A 19,081-nucleotide genomic window follows, 5' to 3' on the forward strand; every position below is an offset into this window, starting at 1 on the left:
GCTTAAATAGGAGTCAAAAGACCATGGCATTGCTAAGAAACAGGATTTGCATGTGTCCTGAGCAACTAGGGGGAAGCACTTAAAGGTATTTCAGGGAGAAGGCCCACAGACAACCTGCAACCTTGGGTCTTCATCTGTTTGAAGCAAACACTTTCTGCTCCTATGTTCAAAAAGATTATTTTTGGGGCCGGCCCATGGCTCACTCGGGAGAGTGCGGTGCTGATAACAAGGCCACGGGTTCGGATCCCATATAGGGATGGCCGGTTTGCTCACTGGGTGGGCGTTGTGCTGACAACATCAAGTCAAGGGTGAGGATCCCCTTACCGGTCATCTTTAAAAAAAGAAAAAAAAAAAAAAAAAAAAGATGACCGGTGAGGGGATCTTCACCCTTGACTTGGTGTTGTCAGCACCACACTCTCCCGAGTGAGCCACAGGCCGGCCCTCAAAAAGATTCTTTTAATTGAATATGCTGACAAGACAGAAGAGAACGCAGAGCCCTTCCCCATGGAGAGCACAAAATGTGATCACAGATTATTTCAGAGAGAAAAAAGTACCCCAAATTCCCTAAAGCTAGAGTCCAGCCACCAACTCACAAGAGTCCAGAATCCCTCAAATCTCTAGGGACAGATGACAAACTAACCAGCCCTCCAGGGTGAGCTATCACACAAGGCAAACGAACCCATGTGGCCCCACTGCCCAAGATGGAACACGACACACAAATAAGGCTGCTTTGATTGTCCTTCCTTATTCTTGCCAGATTTGCAACTATGCCTCCAGATCTACCTCATCTAGGATCTAGTGCATCTATCAGCAACCTCTCCTTATCCAAGAGGAGCCCAGAATGCTCTAGCATCTGATGTTAACGGGCCAGGAGATTACACTGCTCTCTCTTCTTGACCATCTAAGATACGTGCGACACCAGACAGAGGCAAATCAATTACGCTAGAGGCAGGAAAGAGTCACTCACTGTCAGATGTTTGTTCAGAGCTCACACACATGTCCAGATTCACACTGCCTTTGATTGAATGAACCAAGAGAGATTTCAAGGATGGATTTTAAAGTGCTAAGAGATAAATCTGTAGGTTTCAGGGCATTCAATAAACAAGGGATAACCCAGAAGATCAACACCTCGCCAGAACCTTAGGTGTATGACCCCTATTTACAGACTAGGTGTTTCAAAGAACGGTCCTGAGTGCTCGTTCCCCCCTCTCCCCCTACAGCAAGAGAAGTGCTGTCTGCTGGCTCAAAGGAGCAGAATGTGACACCAGCAAACAGGAGGCCAGAACTTTCAGCTCAGTGGAAATTCACTGCGTGATTTTGACTTTTCTCCTGCTTCTTAGGAAGGTCAGCTAATTAACAAAACAGTAACTAGCTAGAGATAAACAAGTGCAGAAAAGAAAATCCAAGTCTTAAAACTCCATGTTGAATATACTGCTGATGAAATTTCTATCTGAGGAATATACTGTGAGGATGGCATTTCCCAATTTTAAACTATAGAGATGGCTTTTATTTTTTGTCTGGCTCTTCTTAAGTGGTGAGACTTCTATGTAACAGAAAGAGCAACTTTATTGCCCCATCTAAGGTTGGAAGAGTAATATTTATGCATAAGTCAAAGATTTCTTTTGGATTCAATTCTAAATAAATTTTCATTTTCAAAGATGACTTCGGAGTGAGGCAAACGCTGTGTGTTTGGAAGAGCAGGGGGTACCTGTAGCTCTCCATCCTGTTCCCACTTTCTCAGGCCAGTCACCTCCCTGCTGGTAGCACCTGCCTGTGGCCAAGGGCCTGTTCCTCTCTGCCAAGTCCTTCACAGCTGCTGGTTTGCTGCTCAGCTCTCGAGGGGCAACGTGTCTTCTCCTCCTTTTTGCCTAGAAACAGCATCTCTCAGCTGATCAAATACACCTTTGCTCCAAAATAGCTAGGCTCCCAAACAGAATTCTAATCACATGCTCCCTCAATAAATCAACTAAGATCCCTCAAAAGTGAACACTAAAGTCAGTAACCAAGTAGGAGTGGTCTAGCTGGGGAAATGGCAAGAAATACCTAGAAGGAGCCATCTGATTAAGTGGGTAAACAGAGACTCCCAAAAAATGCTAGAGAAGGCAGACACCTGATGCTTTTAAGCTGCTCTAATAAAATGAAAGAATCTCCTTTAACATACTTAGACTTATCAGAGCTAATGCTTCCAAGATACCATGACAACAAAGGCTACAGTTTAATTAATTAAAATCCCTAATAGCAGTTTGTTTGCACTTAAAAAAATTTTTTAGGGCAGTTTACATGCAAGGGACAATTAAGTTTTGGGACTGCATAGAACAGTCTACAATATTCAAGTCTCGCCTTCAGAAAACAGAAAGACATGGGCCGACCCGTGGCTCACTCGGGAGAGTGCGGTGCTGATAACACCAAGGCCCCGGGTTCGGATCCCATATAGGGATGGCCAGTTAGCTCATTGGGTGAGCGTGGTGCTGACAACACCAAGTCAAGGGTTAAGATCCCCTTACCGGTCATCTTTAAAAAAAAAAAAGAAAACAGAAAGACAGCTTAAAAGTACACAGGGTGCTCTTGGGGCATCCCAAGTCATTTTCTATTCCAGAGTCTAATGGAGCGGTGTCTGGAAGGGAAAGAAAAGGCTGGAGAGGAAAAGTCAGAAAGCTGCTGTCCTCCAGCCTTATGTAACTTACACCCTCTGTACTCAAAACTCTTAATGGGCCTACAAGGGCCGTCTCTGCATGGCTTTGTTTGTTCTGTGCTGGAGGAAGTAAAGCTTGGCAATCAGGTAGCTCTCTGGAACAGCAAGGACAGCAAGGAACTATAGACAGCAAGGTTTGGTCACTCAGCCGGAACAACACGTCCTACCTTCCCCTCCCTGTTCTAAAGTGACAGAAATAGTATGAGCTCGTGGGCCAATCACAGAGGGGACAGGTAAGGCTGAACCAATAAAGTCAAACATACCGGGAGAAAAGGAAAATCCAGATAGGATAGCTGAACTCTGACCAACTGAAAGAAAAGCAGCACTGTTCTAATGGTAAAAACTCAGTGTCATTGGTGCCATACTTTCTGAGGTCAGACCCTTTCCACTGGGAAAAGCAACACAAAAGGCAACATGGTTTTTCCCTTTTGAACACTGTGGCTCACGTGCTCACTCAGCTGAGAAAGAAACAGCAACCTCATTACAGGGATTACCAAGGGATGAAGAAAATTACACACAGGCTGCCCTGGCCCAAAGGCCTGGATAACTGTTTCCACAGGGAGGGAGAGGACGGTGCCAGGTTAACTGCTTGTCTCTGCTACAGACCAGAGGTCCATGCGAAGCCTCTCCTCAGTGAGGTAGATGATCACCCGCTTGCTAGAGATATCAGGTGTCAACCCACAGCGCAATGGAACAGGAGAATGATCTGCCTGGCTAAAAGGCACAAGCTAGTCCACAGGGCTGCATCAGACACAGGCAACCCTACCAAAGTTAACAGGTTACTCAAGAAAACTTAGCTGGAGGAGATGGATTCTTGCCCTGAGGCCTGCACAACACCAGCTTGCTGTGTTTTGAGATGCAGAATTTGATGTCAGACTGTCACCTTAACCTACTTCCATAGTGGAACTTGCTTCTGTCCTGCCTGTCAGACATACTTTCTGCCACCACGGGAAACTGAGCAGGGCAGACAGACAGGAAGGAGAGCCCACAGTCAGTGTTAGGAGGGAAGACTACAGAAGTGGGGAGGAGAAGATGGAAGGACAAGAGAGGCTGCAAAGCATAAAGTTTAAAAGTGGGTCAGGTTCAAAATTGTATCAAGGAGATAAGAGGCAAGAGGCAGAGGTTCAATAAAGAGGGACAGAGGCAGGAGGAAGAACGAGAAGCTCTCAGGTGATGCTCCTCCGGGACGAGGGATGGGAGGAGGAGACTCCCTGGCATCACTTCCCGTGCAAGTCACTCAGCTCCACATCATCCTTTCGGCGCTTGTGGGTGAACAGGGAGGTGACAGGGTAGAGCTTGGCCTTCGCCTGGAACCGGTGTCCTGCGATGTCGATCTCATACTCTCCCCGGTTGATAAAATCTGCTGTCACCACCTGCTCTTCCCCAGTGTCTTCAGAAAAATTGTGCACGAAGCCCAGACAAACATGGCGCTCCAGGGTGTAGCTATAGGCACTGCTGGTGGTCTTGCCAACATACTGCCCGTTCCGGTAGATAGGCTCTCCCCACCAAGGCCAGAGGTCCAGGTCTGTGTCGTGGTCATCCAGGATGAACATAGTGAGGCGTTTATACACCCCGTTCTGCTTCTGCTGCAGCAGGGCATCCCGGCCAATGAAATCCATGCCCTGAGAAAGAAAGGAAACACTGAGATGTCCACTGACACATGAAGCAGCACAGAGGGAAGGGTCCCCTGGTGTCACTGCAGTGGAGTGCAGCACCCTTCCCCCACACCCCAGCTTCTGTAAAATAGTGTGTGCTATCCACCACGAGGAAAACTGCATTCATAATATAAAAGACACCCTCAAGAATTTCTGTAACAGCTCTCTGCTCTCTCTGCTCCACCATTTTCACAATGTGATACTCTGCTGTCACTGAAGTCACCACCAAAGAAAACCTTCACCAGAAGTGTTCCCTGGACTTTGGACTTCCTGGCCTCTGAAACTGCAAGCAGTAAATTTCATTTTCTTATAAATCGGAAAAAAAAAAAAAAGAATTTCTGTAAAAACAGAAGTACACGTTTTTCTTTTTTCTGTTTTATAAACACAGATTTCAATCACAAGACCACACAGAACAGAAACACTTAGAAAGAAAACTCAACAATACTTGCTAGAGGGCCAGCCCGTGGCTCACTTGGGACAGTGTGGTGCTGACAACACCAAGTCAAGGGTTAAGATCCCCTTACTGGTCATCTTTAAAAACAAAACAAACAAAAAAAAAAACTTGCGAGAACTGTTTTAGAAAAACTATGTTTTTATATAATCCCAAAAAAGGTCCATGCATATATATCTACATATGCATATGTACAAAAAACAAGACCAGAATAAAACAAACTATTAACAGTGATTATCTCTTTTTTAAAAATTTCTTTCTTTTTTTTTTCAGTGACTGGCAGATACAGGGATCCAAACCCTTGACCTTGGTGTTATAACACTGTGCTTTAACCAACTTAGCTAACTGGCCAGTAACAGTCATTATCTCCGAATAGATAAAATATAGGTGATTTTAATTTTCTTCTTTAATTTTTTTCCTATTTTCAGGTCTGGCCAGTTAGCTCAGTTGGTTACAGCACAGTGTTAGAACACCAAGGTCAAGGGTTGGGATCCCCATACCTGCCAGTCACCAAAATAAATACCTAAAGAAAGAAAATGTTCCCTGTTTTCCAAAATGAGTTATTTATTACTTTTATGTCAGAGAAAAATCATTACACATATTGCTCTAAAAGAATACTACAGAATTAATGTACTGATAGGAAACGATTGCCAAGATATTTTCCTATGTAAAATAAGCAAGGTGCAATATAGCAAGCATGTGGTATCCAATCATCTAGGTTAAAAAAAGTAGGGAGGGGAAATTATACACTAGCATGTCTGCACTGAACTGATGCCCTCTAAAAGCAGAGATGAGAAACTGGTTCTTCTGGCAAAGGGGACAGATTAGGTGGGGTTCAGAGGTGGGGAAAGAGACTCACACTATTCACAGAACATTCTCTTGAACTATGATACTGTAAAAAACCACTATACTTGGGCCGGCCCGGTGGTGCACTGCTACAATGCGCCGCTTGGGAAGCGCGGTGGCGCTCCCGCTGAGGGTTCGGATCCCACGTACAGACCGGTTCCCGCTCACTGGCTGAGCGAGGTGTGGGAGCAACACCGTGGGTTGCGATCCCGATGCCGGTCCCGGTCCGGTACAGGCGCGACACTGAGGGTTGCGATCCGTTGCCGGACATGAAAAAAGACAAAAAGGAAAAAAAAAAAACCCCACTATACTTAAAAAAAAAAATTTGGCAGCAGACTATAAGATGGCCAATTTATACAAATAGTTGTGTCATGTTAATGAATCACCATAACCAACTCAGAAAAACTTCCCAGAAGACACTGTCTTTAGAGAGCAAAGTGCTACAAACAAGTGTTGTCTATTTATTATGTTTTCATGTGAAGATGTTTTATCTCGTAGATAAGTTTTTCATTCTAAGGATGCCATGATCATCATTATTTGCCTGATGCTATCACTGAGGTCTTAATATTTTTACACTTTCCCTTCCCAATCAGTTTTTCTTCCTATTCTAGTGCAGATTTCACTACCCAGGAAGCTGAGTGACAGAAAAGGGTCTGGAAAAACATGGTACCTTCTCTAATTTCACCCGAGACTCTCGTCCACATTCCAGGGGCGTGGTGAGGGTATTTAAATCCTGACCCCAGAAGGCAAAAAACTTCTCAATTCGGAGACTGCGAAGAGCATAATAACCAGCATTCCGGATTCCATATTTCTGCCCAACACTCATCACTTCATTGTACACATGCAGGGCATACTATAGGGAGAGATGAAAGGTTAGTAATCATCAGATCTTCAGGTCAAATATGGAATATGTCTGGGAGTGCTGATGCTACTAACGTGGACAAGGGAGAAGACTGTACAAAACCGCCAGGATGTCTCACCCTACAGCCCTTAAGTGAAGAGCTGGGGTCACCCCAACCCAGACTGTAAGCTCCATGAAAGCAGGATACATCTTTACTCTTCCCTAAAATGTCTACTATACTGATTGTAGTATACAGCAATTATTAAATAATAACTCACAGAAGCACTCTCACCATGTGGTAAATGACAAACACCATAGTTGTTTCTAAAACAGCCCACTCACCCTCCACAATCTTCATCCAGCTCTGCCTTTGTTCCTCAAGTCCCCAGCCTCTGTCACACCCAAATGCACTGGCCCAAACTCTGGAACCCAAGTTCTTTCAGAGAGCTCTTGATGTGTGTGCACACATCTAATCTTTCACACAGATGGTGGTATGTCTTAGAGACTCACAACAAGGCACAGAAGAGCCAGGAAAAGCACAGTTTGCTTGTCTATCTCCCATGACATCCACCTCTCAAGCTGTTCTTTTCTTGGTTCCAGAAACAATTAAGTTATCAGATAATTTAAGCGAACAGAAGGTTTTCCAAACTGAAAGCAAATACTCAATCCCTGTCTGAACATACTCTGTTACATTTGAAGTCCAACAAAAATGAGACTACATTGCTTTAAAAACTGTAAAAGTAAAACAAAACACAAAACAAGACACAGAAAAGAACCAGCTTTCTCGGTACTGCAATTCTTTAACCCTGGCACTGTGTGTTACTAGAAATTGCAATACTGCAGCTGACTAGGCATCTATTGGATAGGCATCTACGATCAAGACAACTTTAAATGAGGAAAAAAGGAATCTAAGCTACTGAATGCAACACTTAGCCTGTGGTATGTGTATATTGTCACATATGAACTAGCAAAGATGGGTGCAGGAGACTGGCAGAGAGTGATCTGGGACTAATGAGCCAGCATGTCTGGTGGGTTTGTTGCCTTCCGTCATAAGCTGAATTCTTATGTCCTTTAGCTAAGATAAGACTAGGGAGGAAAGATTTTAACCAGGTGACTACTGTTGAGCTACATGAGAAGACCAAAGGGAAGACTGGGTCCCTACCATCGACTCATTTTTCTCACTAGAACCTGTCATCCGCCCCCAGGTTTCAGAAGACCTTTCCAGACAAACATAAGCTTCTTAAGGACAAAAGCCAGCCTGAAAATCATCCAGGCATGGCACTAATGATCTCTTCTTGGACTCATGGAAAAATCAGAGGAGTGGTACAGGGAAATCAGAAGGCTGAAACCAGGGCCTCCCAGCAAGGATGAAGCTGCTGTAGTCACACAGCATCACCCTCCTGATGGGATTTGGTGGCAGGCACCCAGGTAATAACACCTCAACAACTGCATGGCACTTCAGAATCAACACCTCTCTGCACAAACCATAGCAGATCTGCTTGTTTGAACTATTCTCAAGTCTTGAATAATCCTTTCATCTTACTATGGTTATAATATCTCTGAATCTGGAAAAGCAGATAAAACTTCATGGGGTGATAAATTTATGCTTCATTTAATAATTAAAAGAAAACCTAACACTACAGGTATATGACTACAGTCAAGAACAGGACAAGGATGCCTACGATCACTGCTACTTGTCACAATTATACAAGGTAAGAATAAAAAAGTAACTGTAAGAATAAAAATGGTGGAGAAGGAAGAAAAACTTACTGATGTGTATATGATTAGACTAAACCATGCAAGCCCTGGAGAATCAACCCAATTTAATTAGAAAAAATAAGATAATTTCACAAGAAAACAGGATAGAAAATTAATACAGAGAAAAATAGCTTTCATAAATTATAATCATTTAGAAGATCATGAAATAAAGACACCCTCCCCCACTCAAATAGCAGCAACAAAATATTAATCAAATAAACTTAAGAAATGTATTAAGATCTGTATAAAGGAAACTTCAAAATACATTTGAAGGTCACCAAAGAACTTTCATAAAAGATTTTTAAAAAGGCATACCATGTTCTTTGATTGTAAGATCCAACATATTACAAAAACGTCAATTCTCCCTAATTTATAAATGTAACATAATCTGAAAAATATCAACAGTGTGCTTGATTTTTTTTTTTTTTTTTTTTTTTACAAAGCCAAAGCCATAAACAACAACAACACTATGAAAGCACCAGAAAATTGTGGAGATGGAAGAAAAATTTTTATAACCTTGGAGTAGAGAAGTCCCTTCTAGTGAATAAAAAACAAAAGAAAAGACTGATCAATTCAAGTACATAAAAATTTTGAAAATATTTCTGAAATTTATGAAACATTTTCCATAATAAAAAGTAAATTAAAAAAACCCTTTTACATGGCCAAAAAAACCCCACCATAAATCAAAAGACAAATGACAAACCAGAAAAAAATATATTTGCAACTAAACACCAAGGGCTGTGTGATTCAAAGAGTGCCCAGTTAAGTTCTGATGTTCTACTGCACAGTAGGGTGGCTATAGCTAACAGCTGTGTATATTACATAACAGCTAGAGGAAAGGCTTTTGAATATTTTTGCCACAAAGAAATGATAAGTGCATGAGGTGATGAAGACTGTAACTATCCTGACCCCATCATTATACAACATACATATGCATCAAAACATCAGATTGTACTCCATAAGTATGTACAACTACAATGTGTCAATTAAAATAAATTAATTAATTTTAAAAAGAGTGCCTAGAGGGCCGGCCTGGTGGCGCACTGCTACAGTGCGCCGCTTGGGAGCGCGGTGGCGCTCCCACCGTGGGTTCGGATCCCACATACAGACCGGTTCCCACTCACTGGCTGAGCGAGGGGCGGGCGCAGCACCGAGGGTTGCGATCCCGTTGCCGGTCCCGGTCCGGTACGGGTGTGACACTGAGGGTTGCGGTCCGTTGCCGGACACGAAAAAAGACAAAAAGGAAAAAAAAGAGTGCCTAGAAACAGATAAGAAGATCAGAAATCTAATAGAAAAATGGACAAAGGATATGACCAGAAAACGTACTGGTGCACTATTTATTGAGCACCTACTCTAGGTGATGGGGATATAAAAGTTAACAGGGTAATTTGATGAATAAAATAGATTTTATTACACAGCAGTAAGTGCCATGGGGAAAAATAAAAGGGAAGGGGGAGAGGAAGAACTGGTGGGGCACTGCCACTTGGAATGAGGTCTCACTGAGAAGGTGCCATGTGAATAAGACCTGAAAGAAGTGAAGTTGTGAGTTTGAGAGTATCTGTCTGGGGAAGGACATGCCAAGGGAGGGAGAGCAGTAAGTGTAAAGGCCCTGAGGAGAAGCACACCCAGCATATTCCAAGACGAGAAAGAGTGGGAGAGGCAGAGAAGACAGGGTAAGATCAGAAGCAACAAGGTGGAGAATGGGTAGGTAGACTGTGTTGGGCCCTGTAGATTGGCTTTTACTTGGAGTGAGATGGGTTTTCACAAGTCACTCGACCTCACTCATAAAGGAAATTAAAACTGCACTAACAAACTATTTTGTTCCTATCAGACTAGCAAAAGCCTAAAGTTTGATAACTGTGTTGGCAGATGCAATAAGAAAAAAGACACTCTTGTACACTGCAGAATTTTCTGTAATAGCAAAGGACTGGAAATATCATAAATGTCTGTTAGTACCAGACTGGTTAAATAAATCACAATTCAACAATATGATGGAATACTATGACACTATAAATAAAAAAAGAAAGAAAGCTCTTTCTTTTTAGATACCAACACAGAAAGAACTCTAAGGAAATGTTTTTTTTGGCAGCTGGCTGGCACAGGGACCCAAACCCTTGATCTTGGTGTTATAACACCACGCTCTAATCAACTGAGCAACTGGCCAGCTCTAAGATAAATTTTTAAGTTAAAAAAAAAAGATGAAGAACAGCAGAATTTGTTTTTAAAAAGAGGGCTAAGAATATGTATTTGAACTTATTTGCATATGTATAAAAATCTCTGATATAGGGCCAGCCCGTGGTTCACTTGGGAGAGCGTGGTGCTGACAACACCTAGCTAAGGGTTAAGATCCTCTTACTGGTCATCTTAAAAAAAAAAAAAAAAAAAAATCTCTGATATGACCTATAAAAAATACTACCACTACTATCACTGGTGATAGTGAGAACGGGTCAGATGGCTCTGAATACTTTTTAAATGTGTTACTTATTCAAAATAATTAAATAATTTTGTTAAAAATTGTCAAATCTCTTCAACGCTGCCCACCACAATTCTCAAGGTCCACTCAGCTATAGCTCTCCACACCCACAAGTACTCATGTGTTTAGCTGCCAGTGGTTCTGGGAAAAGAAGACGGCCTCTCACCTCTATGGGGATGTACAGCATGAATCCCGGCTCTCCTGTGTGAGTCATGCTCATCACCCGGATCCCATTTGCATAGCCCACGCTCATCTCCTGCAGAACAAAGTGCAAGTCAGCCTGGGGACTCTCCAGGGGTGGTGGGTGCTCACGCATGCTCGACAGGGGAAGGAATGCCTCTTTGTTTAACCCTAATAGAGAAACACGCTGACAAAAGAATTTCATCCTGAAAATAGTCTGTTTCCAAGTACTGAGGGCACTGAGAATGGAGCATGACCTTTAGAACATCTCTTCTCAGGAATATCACCATTTCAGGAGTTTTAGCCAAGCTAATGGTGGGAAGTGGAGGCAAAGTCTTTGACAAGCACGAAATACTGCTCTTTGCAAAGTCCTGCTAAAGACTTGTGTTAGTCAGGGTATCAGGAGCAATGAAGACTAGGCAAATGTCTTCTCTGGGGGAATCTGCAGACAAATCCCAGGCACTTGCCATACAGAGATGATGCCTGATGCCCACAGAACACGATTCATCTGTTGCCATGGGGTCACAGACCCAGCTTCTAACTGCTGACAGCAGCTCAGTTACCTAACAGCAGCCACTGATACAATCTTTATTCCTATAAAGGAAAGAGGAAGGTCCCAGACAGCACTGAAGCAAACCGCTTCCATAGGAAGCCAACATGATGCAGAGACAAGCAGCAGAGAGAACCCTGGGAAGGGTCTGCTGGCAGTGGAGAGTTTTCTATTGCATTCACTCTGCCTTGGGGAAGAAGGAAAAACATAAGACAATTTGTAGGTGGATCTAAACTTTAGTTTGAACTTCAAAGACCCTCTACCTGTAATTGTCTGGAAGCTGCTTGTTACAAGCTGCCAAAATGTCTGTCTGTCTGGACCTCTCTAATCACCTGCTTCCCAGAGATTATTCAGTTATCATTGCTTTTTTTTTTTTAGAGGAGATTTTAGTATATTTTAGAGTTTTAAAGAGTATTGCATTCTTAGGTTTGATAAAGCCAAATTTATCATTTTTTTCTTTTATAGAACATGCTTTTGGTGCTGTATCCGATTGCTGCATATCATTGTTTTTTATTCAGTTTGTTCAGCTACAGTGGCCACTTATAGGAAAGACAATTAGGTAAACAGTTAGGGATTCACCTACACCATTTCTTCCCTCCTGAAGATGCAATATCCACCCACAAAAGTTCCTCTGTGTATGAAAAAGAGGAAGCACTGCATTGAGAGAAGTGACCTAACCTTGACCAGCACTTTTTGGTGTCACTGTCATAACCCCGTAATTTATAATTTTAATCCACTGCCACAGAAACCAATAAATATACAGACCTGACCTTCAGAGAAGCCAAATCCACTTCAAAAGTATCCTAATGCTTATTAAATAAGGAGAGCTTAAAGGGTGAAAAATAAAGAAACAAATTTACTCGTTCATTTTGTTTGCTTAACAGAAGTCAGAACACTCTTCCTAGGTGTTAATGTCACAGAAAGAATATGTAACTGTAACCTCTATAAAAGAAATATTCTCTGCCCATTTAAAAAACAGAATTTTACTAGCACTCACCTTGCAAAAGAGACTTGGAAAGTGGTCTGGAGTCATTGGGGCATAGGACAACTCAGACAGCACATCCACAGCTCGGGGACCAATCAGATTGAGAGCTAAACAGAAAAGAATGAGAGATGTCCAGCCTCTCCAGGGGAACAGCTGAACCAGAGGGAAAGGTCTGTTCTGGACTTGCTCACCTATGGCCAGGCCCAGGTGGTAAAACCAGAAAAATATCCCTTTGCTTAGGCAATCCAAGGATGGATGCCAAGCATCCCTATTCTTGCAAATACACCTGTGCAGACAGGCCTACAGAATGCAGCTACTGACTGTGCTGGCATGAGAGTGCCTGGCTTGTATGTTTCCTTTCCCTGGTACACAGCAAGACAACATTCCACAGCCTCCTGCATTAGATTAGGATCATGAGACCAAGTTCTGGCCAATAGGCATGAGCCCACTTCCAGGGCTGCCCTACCCCCCTTGCATAATTCCCGTTCTCTTCCTCTTCCCAGTGTGGCTACATGATGGACAAAGCCCCAATCCCAAATGAGTACCAGGAGGAGAGCTGCCCAACTACCCTGGACAGCAGCTTGTGCTGATTACACGTCAGCTACCCTATATACAGGCTAGAATACAACTTTTGCTTAATAAGATTCTGTAGTTTGCCAAGCTGGTAGCAAGAAGTTAATCACATTTGCTACTACAACACATTGAGAATGATGGCTTGGGAGGGTAAACACAGGTGGGGGGAAGGGGCAGGAGTCAGTTAAGTGGGAGGGAGGGAGAAGTTGAACCCGGAATGGGGTGGTGAACAGGACTGATGAGGAAGACAGAATCAGGAAATTAAGTCACCCTTAAAACTTACATACTCATTAAAAAAAATAGGTAGAAGGAAATTTTGAAGAAAATTTTACTTAGGTAATAAATGTAAAAAGTGATTTACTCATTCGTTCAGCAAATATTTGTGCTCCTACATGCTAACTGTAGAGGATACAGTAGTGAACAAAATAAATAGAAAGTGAAGCACTATCGGGGCCGGCCCGGTGGCGCACTGCTACAGTGCGCCGCTTGGGGGTGTGGTGGCGCTCTCGCCGAGGGTTCGGATCCCACATACAGACCGGTTCCCGCTCACTGGCTGAGCGAGGTGCGGGCGCAGCACCGAGGTTTGCGATCCCGTTGCCGGTCCCGGTCCGGTACGGGTGTGACACTGAGGGTTGCGATCCGTTGCCGGACACGAAAAAAGACAAAAAGGAAAAAAAAAAAAAGAAAGTGAAGCACTATCTCACTTATTTCACACTTCACTTATAAAAAGTGGGGAAAGGGGACAGCTGGTTGGCTCAGTTGGTTAGAGCATGGTGTTATAACACCAAGGTGAAGGGTTTGGATCCCCATTCCAGCCAGCCACCAAAAAACAACAACAAAACCAACAACAAAAAAGGTGGGGAAGTATTAGAGATCAATTTTCTTTGATCAGAGAGCTTCCTCTATACTAATTCCGACATTCATTTTTGAAAGTCAAATATAAAGCAGGCAAATAGAGAAGACACATCAGGATCTGCTGGCTTTTTCTTGCTCAGCTGGCCCCAGAAGGCCCCCTTACCAGTGTATTTCCAGCTGACATCCTCCAGAAGTAGGTTACTGTCTTCTGGCATGTGTTTCTTAAGCCAGGCCCAACAGTGGACCTGTTGGTCGGTTGGAGAGATCATGAAGAAACTGAAAGTGAGACCCCACAATAATCAAAACCAGGCAGCAGAACAAGGATCAGGAAGCAATCAAGTTCTCATCTAGTTTCAAAGCAATGAGAATACTGGAGAATGATTTCTTAGCTTTCAGGGAGGACCAGTTGTACCATTTCCAGGATATACCACGTAATGACAAAGCAAAACTCTGGTGCCAAGAAATTACACAGAATTACTAACGTAAGAGAAGGCATCTTATCCCAGGAGGGTAACTAACTCTTCTACACTGAATTGTAATAACCCGGTGTTTTTCTTTTTTTTTCCCCCTGGTGATTTCTTCCTGTTCAGGGCTGCCAATGAACCGGCCATGAGTTCAAGAAATGACTTTTTAGTCCCTGGGCTAATTATGCTTTCCTGGAGAAGTGTGTTAGTTCCTGCTACAGTGTCCTCAAGGAGTCAGCACGTTGGGAGGAGGCAGGGCGGATGGCAACTATCTCACCTGCGCTTGCTCAGTCGTGCTATGCTGCAGTCATTTTCATACCCTCCACCCTCGTTGAGCATGCCAGTATGCACGATGTGGCCCACAGGCACATCCAGGTCATTGGAGAAGAGGTACTGGAGCATTTCTAATGCTTGATCCCCAGTGGACTGCAGGGTTAGGGAATGAAGCAGAGAGAGAGAGAGCATAAGAGCACTGGCTGGTTAACACGGCCTGACCAGCAATGAGTACTGCTGAGAAAATTCAATTAGCCAGTACCGCCATGAAAATATTTGCAGATTTATTCTATCGCAAGAAGCTCCAGGGAAAGCTAGCTATTGGTTCTCATGATAAATCGGCCTCTCTAAACAAATTAAAAGCCAGAAACAAGGAGCTAAAAATTCAGAGAAATGTTACAATACAGATGAAACACTAAAATATACCAGAGTTCTTACAGAATCAGTTTTGAAGTGACAAATAAAAAACAGTTATCTTCTGGGCCGGCCCGGTGGCGCAATGGATAAGTGCGCCGCTTGGGAAGCGCGGCGGCGCTCCCGCCCGAGGGTTCGGATCCCACATACAGACCGGTTCCCGCTCACTGGCTGAGCGAGGTGCGGGAGCAACACCGAGGATTGCGGTCCCGTTGCCGGTCCCCGGTACGGGGGCAACACTGAGGGTTGCGATCCGTTGCCGGACACGGAAAAAGACAAAAAGACAAAAAAAAAAAAAACAAAACAGTTATCTTCAACAGCAATAAGAAAAAACAGCCAGAAAGGGGGACCTCTAGTCCCTTGCAAAAAGAAGAAATGACCACACATCATTGCAAACCAAAAGTACATCAGGATGTGGGAAGGATGGAAGATTGAGATGAAAATCCCACTGGGTTCCTTGTACTTTGACCATCTGTCAAGCTCCTCAATAAATATACAATCCCCAGCACCAGCCAGCCACCACCACCAACCAAAAAAAAGACAATAAATACACAAAGTTCCCTAATCTGTTATTTTGGTTCCGAAATATTTACCGTTATCTCAAACTTCGTGAAAGAGGACATGTCGATGACACACACAGCTTCTTTACAGCACTTGACTTCAGACTCCACAATTTCAAACCAATCTGGCTTGTAGAAAGTCTTGCTCTGTTCTAATGCAAGTAGGTCTAACGGCATGGGAAAAAAAGTGGTGGAGAGAAAAGAAGAGGACTTATACTGGGGAGTCTCCCTGTATTGTTTAGTGTTGCCCAACAGGTTTTATTATTTATTCTTCCAGGAACACATTCTAGCTATATGAATTTACAAATAAGTTTTATTAATTCCCAGGTCAGAAAAAAAAGAACAAAAACAAGAATGTGACTTCTTACCCTTGTCCGGAGGAACAAAGTACTTTGGCCTCTCAAATCCATGTTTCTCCATCCATCTGGCTCCTTGTGCATCCAACCGGTCATAGAGTGGAGATGTGCGTAGCTGCCTACCAGTCTGGAAGTCCCAACGGGGAACCTTCAGATCATACATCAGAGCTAGAACAGACAGGAACAGTCTATCAAAGCCACATATTCTAGAACTGAGTATCCAATATCCAATAGAATCTGGAATCATTCCTATTCAAAAGAGGGTAATTTCCAGGTGAATGTAGCCTAATTTGTCAAATATTACCCAGTATAACTGGCATGCTCCAGAAGAAAGGGCTATATTGGAAGAACTAGCACTACATTTCCATAAAGCTACATAGCTGTGAGTCACATGACTTTTGATCTCTGTTCACAATTAAAGTTCCAAATCAGTAGGTAGAAGCAATGGGGGAAATGTCATAGTCCTAAACCTTGCTAAGCTCCACAGCAGAGATGAAGGTTAGATCTAAGTAGAGCACGGGTGATAAAGTATGAAAAATGGTGCTTGATTCTTTACAGTGCCTGTGTTGTTATGGTCTAAGACCTGTTACAGACATCTCCTCTCTAATATATTTAACCCATTTCGGAAGTGAAAGGGTATGTGGCATACCTTGATTTGGTGGCTCTGAAATCTGAGAGGTTGCACTGTATTGTCCCAGTGACATTATTCACATAACAAAGCTAGGGTCAGAATTCATTTCTCTTAATGTCCAATCTGCAACAGCAATAAGTAAAAACAGCCAGAAAGTGTGTGATCTCTAGTCCCTTCCAAAGAGAAGACTTGATCTCACATCACTCCAAACCAAAGGTATATCAGGATGTGGGGAGGACAGAAAACTGAGGAGAAGAAAGTACGGTGACAATTTGTCAACCTCCTCTGGTACTGCAGGTTCTACTTTCTCCTTCCCCGTTCTCTATCATGTCTGTAATTTACACTTTATGAGAATCAGAGAAGGCCACCAAAAGTGTCATCTCACCAAGAAGAAGCTCAAGCTCAATTATGATTTGCACAGGTTCTAAAGTAACTGTGAGCAGGGAAATCTAGACTTACAGTAGCTCAACATTTAACCAAAATATTTGCTACAATTAAAGAACTTTAGCAGTTTAACATACTGCTTGCTGCTAGGTCCCTTCATCCCCCAAGGAAGTTAAGTTCTCTGTCACAGGCCAAAAGTGAGTATTCAGGTGTCAAAGGCCATCCAAAGGCCTCACCATGAATGTCGTCCAGCTTCTAAAACACTTGATTTGTAACCAAGAATGGTGGTTACAGCTACAGTCTTGAGGACAGATATGCCCCAAATATTTAGATATCATTTGGCAAAGTCTGAGAGTAGTTCCTCAGCATAGGAAAATAAAATTACATGTCAGAACCCATATGATCTGGTACAGTTCCTGATACAAAAGCTGTCTCTATGGGCTTACTGGAAAAATAAATCAGAGACAAAGCAGAATAACAAGTTAAATTAAAATGAAGAGGCCAGTCCTTCAAAGTTGGAGAGAGCAAGGAGAAAGAGAGCAAGAATGTACGTTTTGTATTTACATGGGAAGTGGTTTCCTGTCTTGCTAGTGTATGGCAAATTAATGACGAAAGTCACTCAGAGAAGCCTGAAGCTTTGCGAATAATTTGGTGAATTCTCTGCCTTGGAAAGAAAACAATGATCTCAAAAATCAAGTGCTGAGTGACAGTATTCACTTGACATAGGGTCTTTCAGGGCAAACTGGAAAGGGAGCATTGATAGGAATATACAGGAAGCTGCTGCATACCACTTCATATCACCTGAAAACTCTAGTCTATTCTCTTGTTCCCAGAAGTCAACAAGGTACTATGCACTAAAGAAAATGTTCCGTAAATATCATGAGGGGTATAAAGTCCCTTATGAAGGCCTGAAACAGTCAAATGTCAGAAGCCCAACTCAAAGCAGTTATTAAAAAACTGATGAAAAATCTGCCCCTCTGAATGTCAAAATGGGCCACCAGAAAGACATGTGCAACTAGGTGCAATTGGGAGAAAGTTTCACTTACGCATGACTTCCATGACCCGGTGGCGCAGAAAGGTACGGCTGCTCTGGAGGGCTCCAAAACGTTTCAAGTCCAATTCCCAGACATTTTCTGAGGGATAACCATATACCATCCATTCAGCGAGGTACCTGTTCAGATGAGGGATTCGGGGGGCAGGGGGGCGTTGTTAGGTCTCAGATGTGATACTCAAGAGGATAAAAGCAATTTTCTACGGATTATGAACAGAATCAAAAGATCCTATATTGTTACAAACCAGTTGAGCAATTCTGGGCAATTTCCTTAACTTTTCTGGAAGAAACAAACATGGATCCATGTACTGCTCTCAGAAGACCACTAGGAGGACTTTAGCTTTAATGACAAGATTCCCTAGAAAGTGTTTAAGATATAAGCTACATCTATGAAGAATAAGACTAAAACACACATACGAAGGTACTCTAATTTATACATCTAATGGTTTTTTTTTTTTCCCATAAAACAGTCACCTTGGGAGATTATACAGTTATCTGACCACATGTCTTTTGTTCCAAGCGTTTTTGGTAACTCCTCTTTTGTAACTGTTTTCAGAGCCATTCTATAAACCACTCAAGAAAACTGGCCTTGTTAATTAAAAAAAAATGTTGTGGTAAAATACATGTAACATAAAATTTACCATCTTAATCATTTTTCAGTATACAGTTCAGTGGCATTAAGTACATTCACAATGTTGTATAACATTACCACCATCCATCTCCAGAACTATTTTTGTCTTGTAAAACAGAAACTCTGTACCTGTTCAACAATAACTCCCCACTATGCTGTTCCTGTGGCAACCACCATTGTACTTTCTGTTTCTACGAATTTGACTGCTCTAGGCACTCTACTCACACCAGTGGAAACATACAGTATTTGTCCTTTTGAAACTGGCTTAATTTTTAAAAAATTAATTATTGACTTTAAACTATACTACAAAGCCATAATAACCAAAACAGTATGGTACTGGCATAAAAACAGACACACTGATCAATGGAAAAGAATAGAGAATCCCGAACTCAACTCACACACTTACTGCCATCTGATCTTTGACAAAGGCATCAAGCCTATTCGCTGGGGTAGGGACT

At 42.7% G+C, this 19,081-nt stretch overlaps 1 protein-coding gene across 2 annotated transcripts in view; it reads right to left on the minus strand.

The window, feature by feature from the left end:
• Positions 1 to 2,484: 2,484 nt before the first annotated feature.
• The window catches only part of PDPR (pyruvate dehydrogenase phosphatase regulatory subunit), a 35,967-nt gene continuing 19,370 nt past the window's right edge, over positions 2,485 to 19,081 (minus strand). The window contains exons 9-17 of one of the 2 annotated variants that reach the window (XM_008572772.1): positions 17,988 to 18,112; positions 15,939 to 16,094; positions 15,604 to 15,737; positions 14,601 to 14,749; positions 14,023 to 14,135; positions 12,444 to 12,538; positions 10,883 to 10,972; positions 6,315 to 6,497; positions 2,485 to 4,314 (exon numbers count right to left, since the gene is read on the minus strand). In XM_008572772.1, coding sequence (XP_008570994.1) covers positions 3,910 to 4,314; positions 6,315 to 6,497; positions 10,883 to 10,972; positions 12,444 to 12,538; positions 14,023 to 14,135; positions 14,601 to 14,749; positions 15,604 to 15,737; positions 15,939 to 16,094; positions 17,988 to 18,112 — 1,450 coding nt within the window. In that variant the 3' untranslated portion in view covers positions 2,485 to 3,909. The remainder of the gene's footprint in view (positions 4,315 to 6,314; positions 6,498 to 10,882; positions 10,973 to 12,443; positions 12,539 to 14,022; positions 14,136 to 14,600; positions 14,750 to 15,603; positions 15,738 to 15,938; positions 16,095 to 17,987; positions 18,113 to 19,081) is intronic. The other variant, XM_008572773.1, reaches the window with a different exon arrangement.

This window comes from Galeopterus variegatus, unplaced genomic scaffold (genome assembly GCF_000696425.1).
Source record: "Galeopterus variegatus unplaced genomic scaffold, G_variegatus-3.0.2 Scaffold835, whole genome shotgun sequence".
In the NCBI taxonomy this organism is placed as follows: Eukaryota; Metazoa; Chordata; class Mammalia; order Dermoptera; family Cynocephalidae; genus Galeopterus; species Galeopterus variegatus.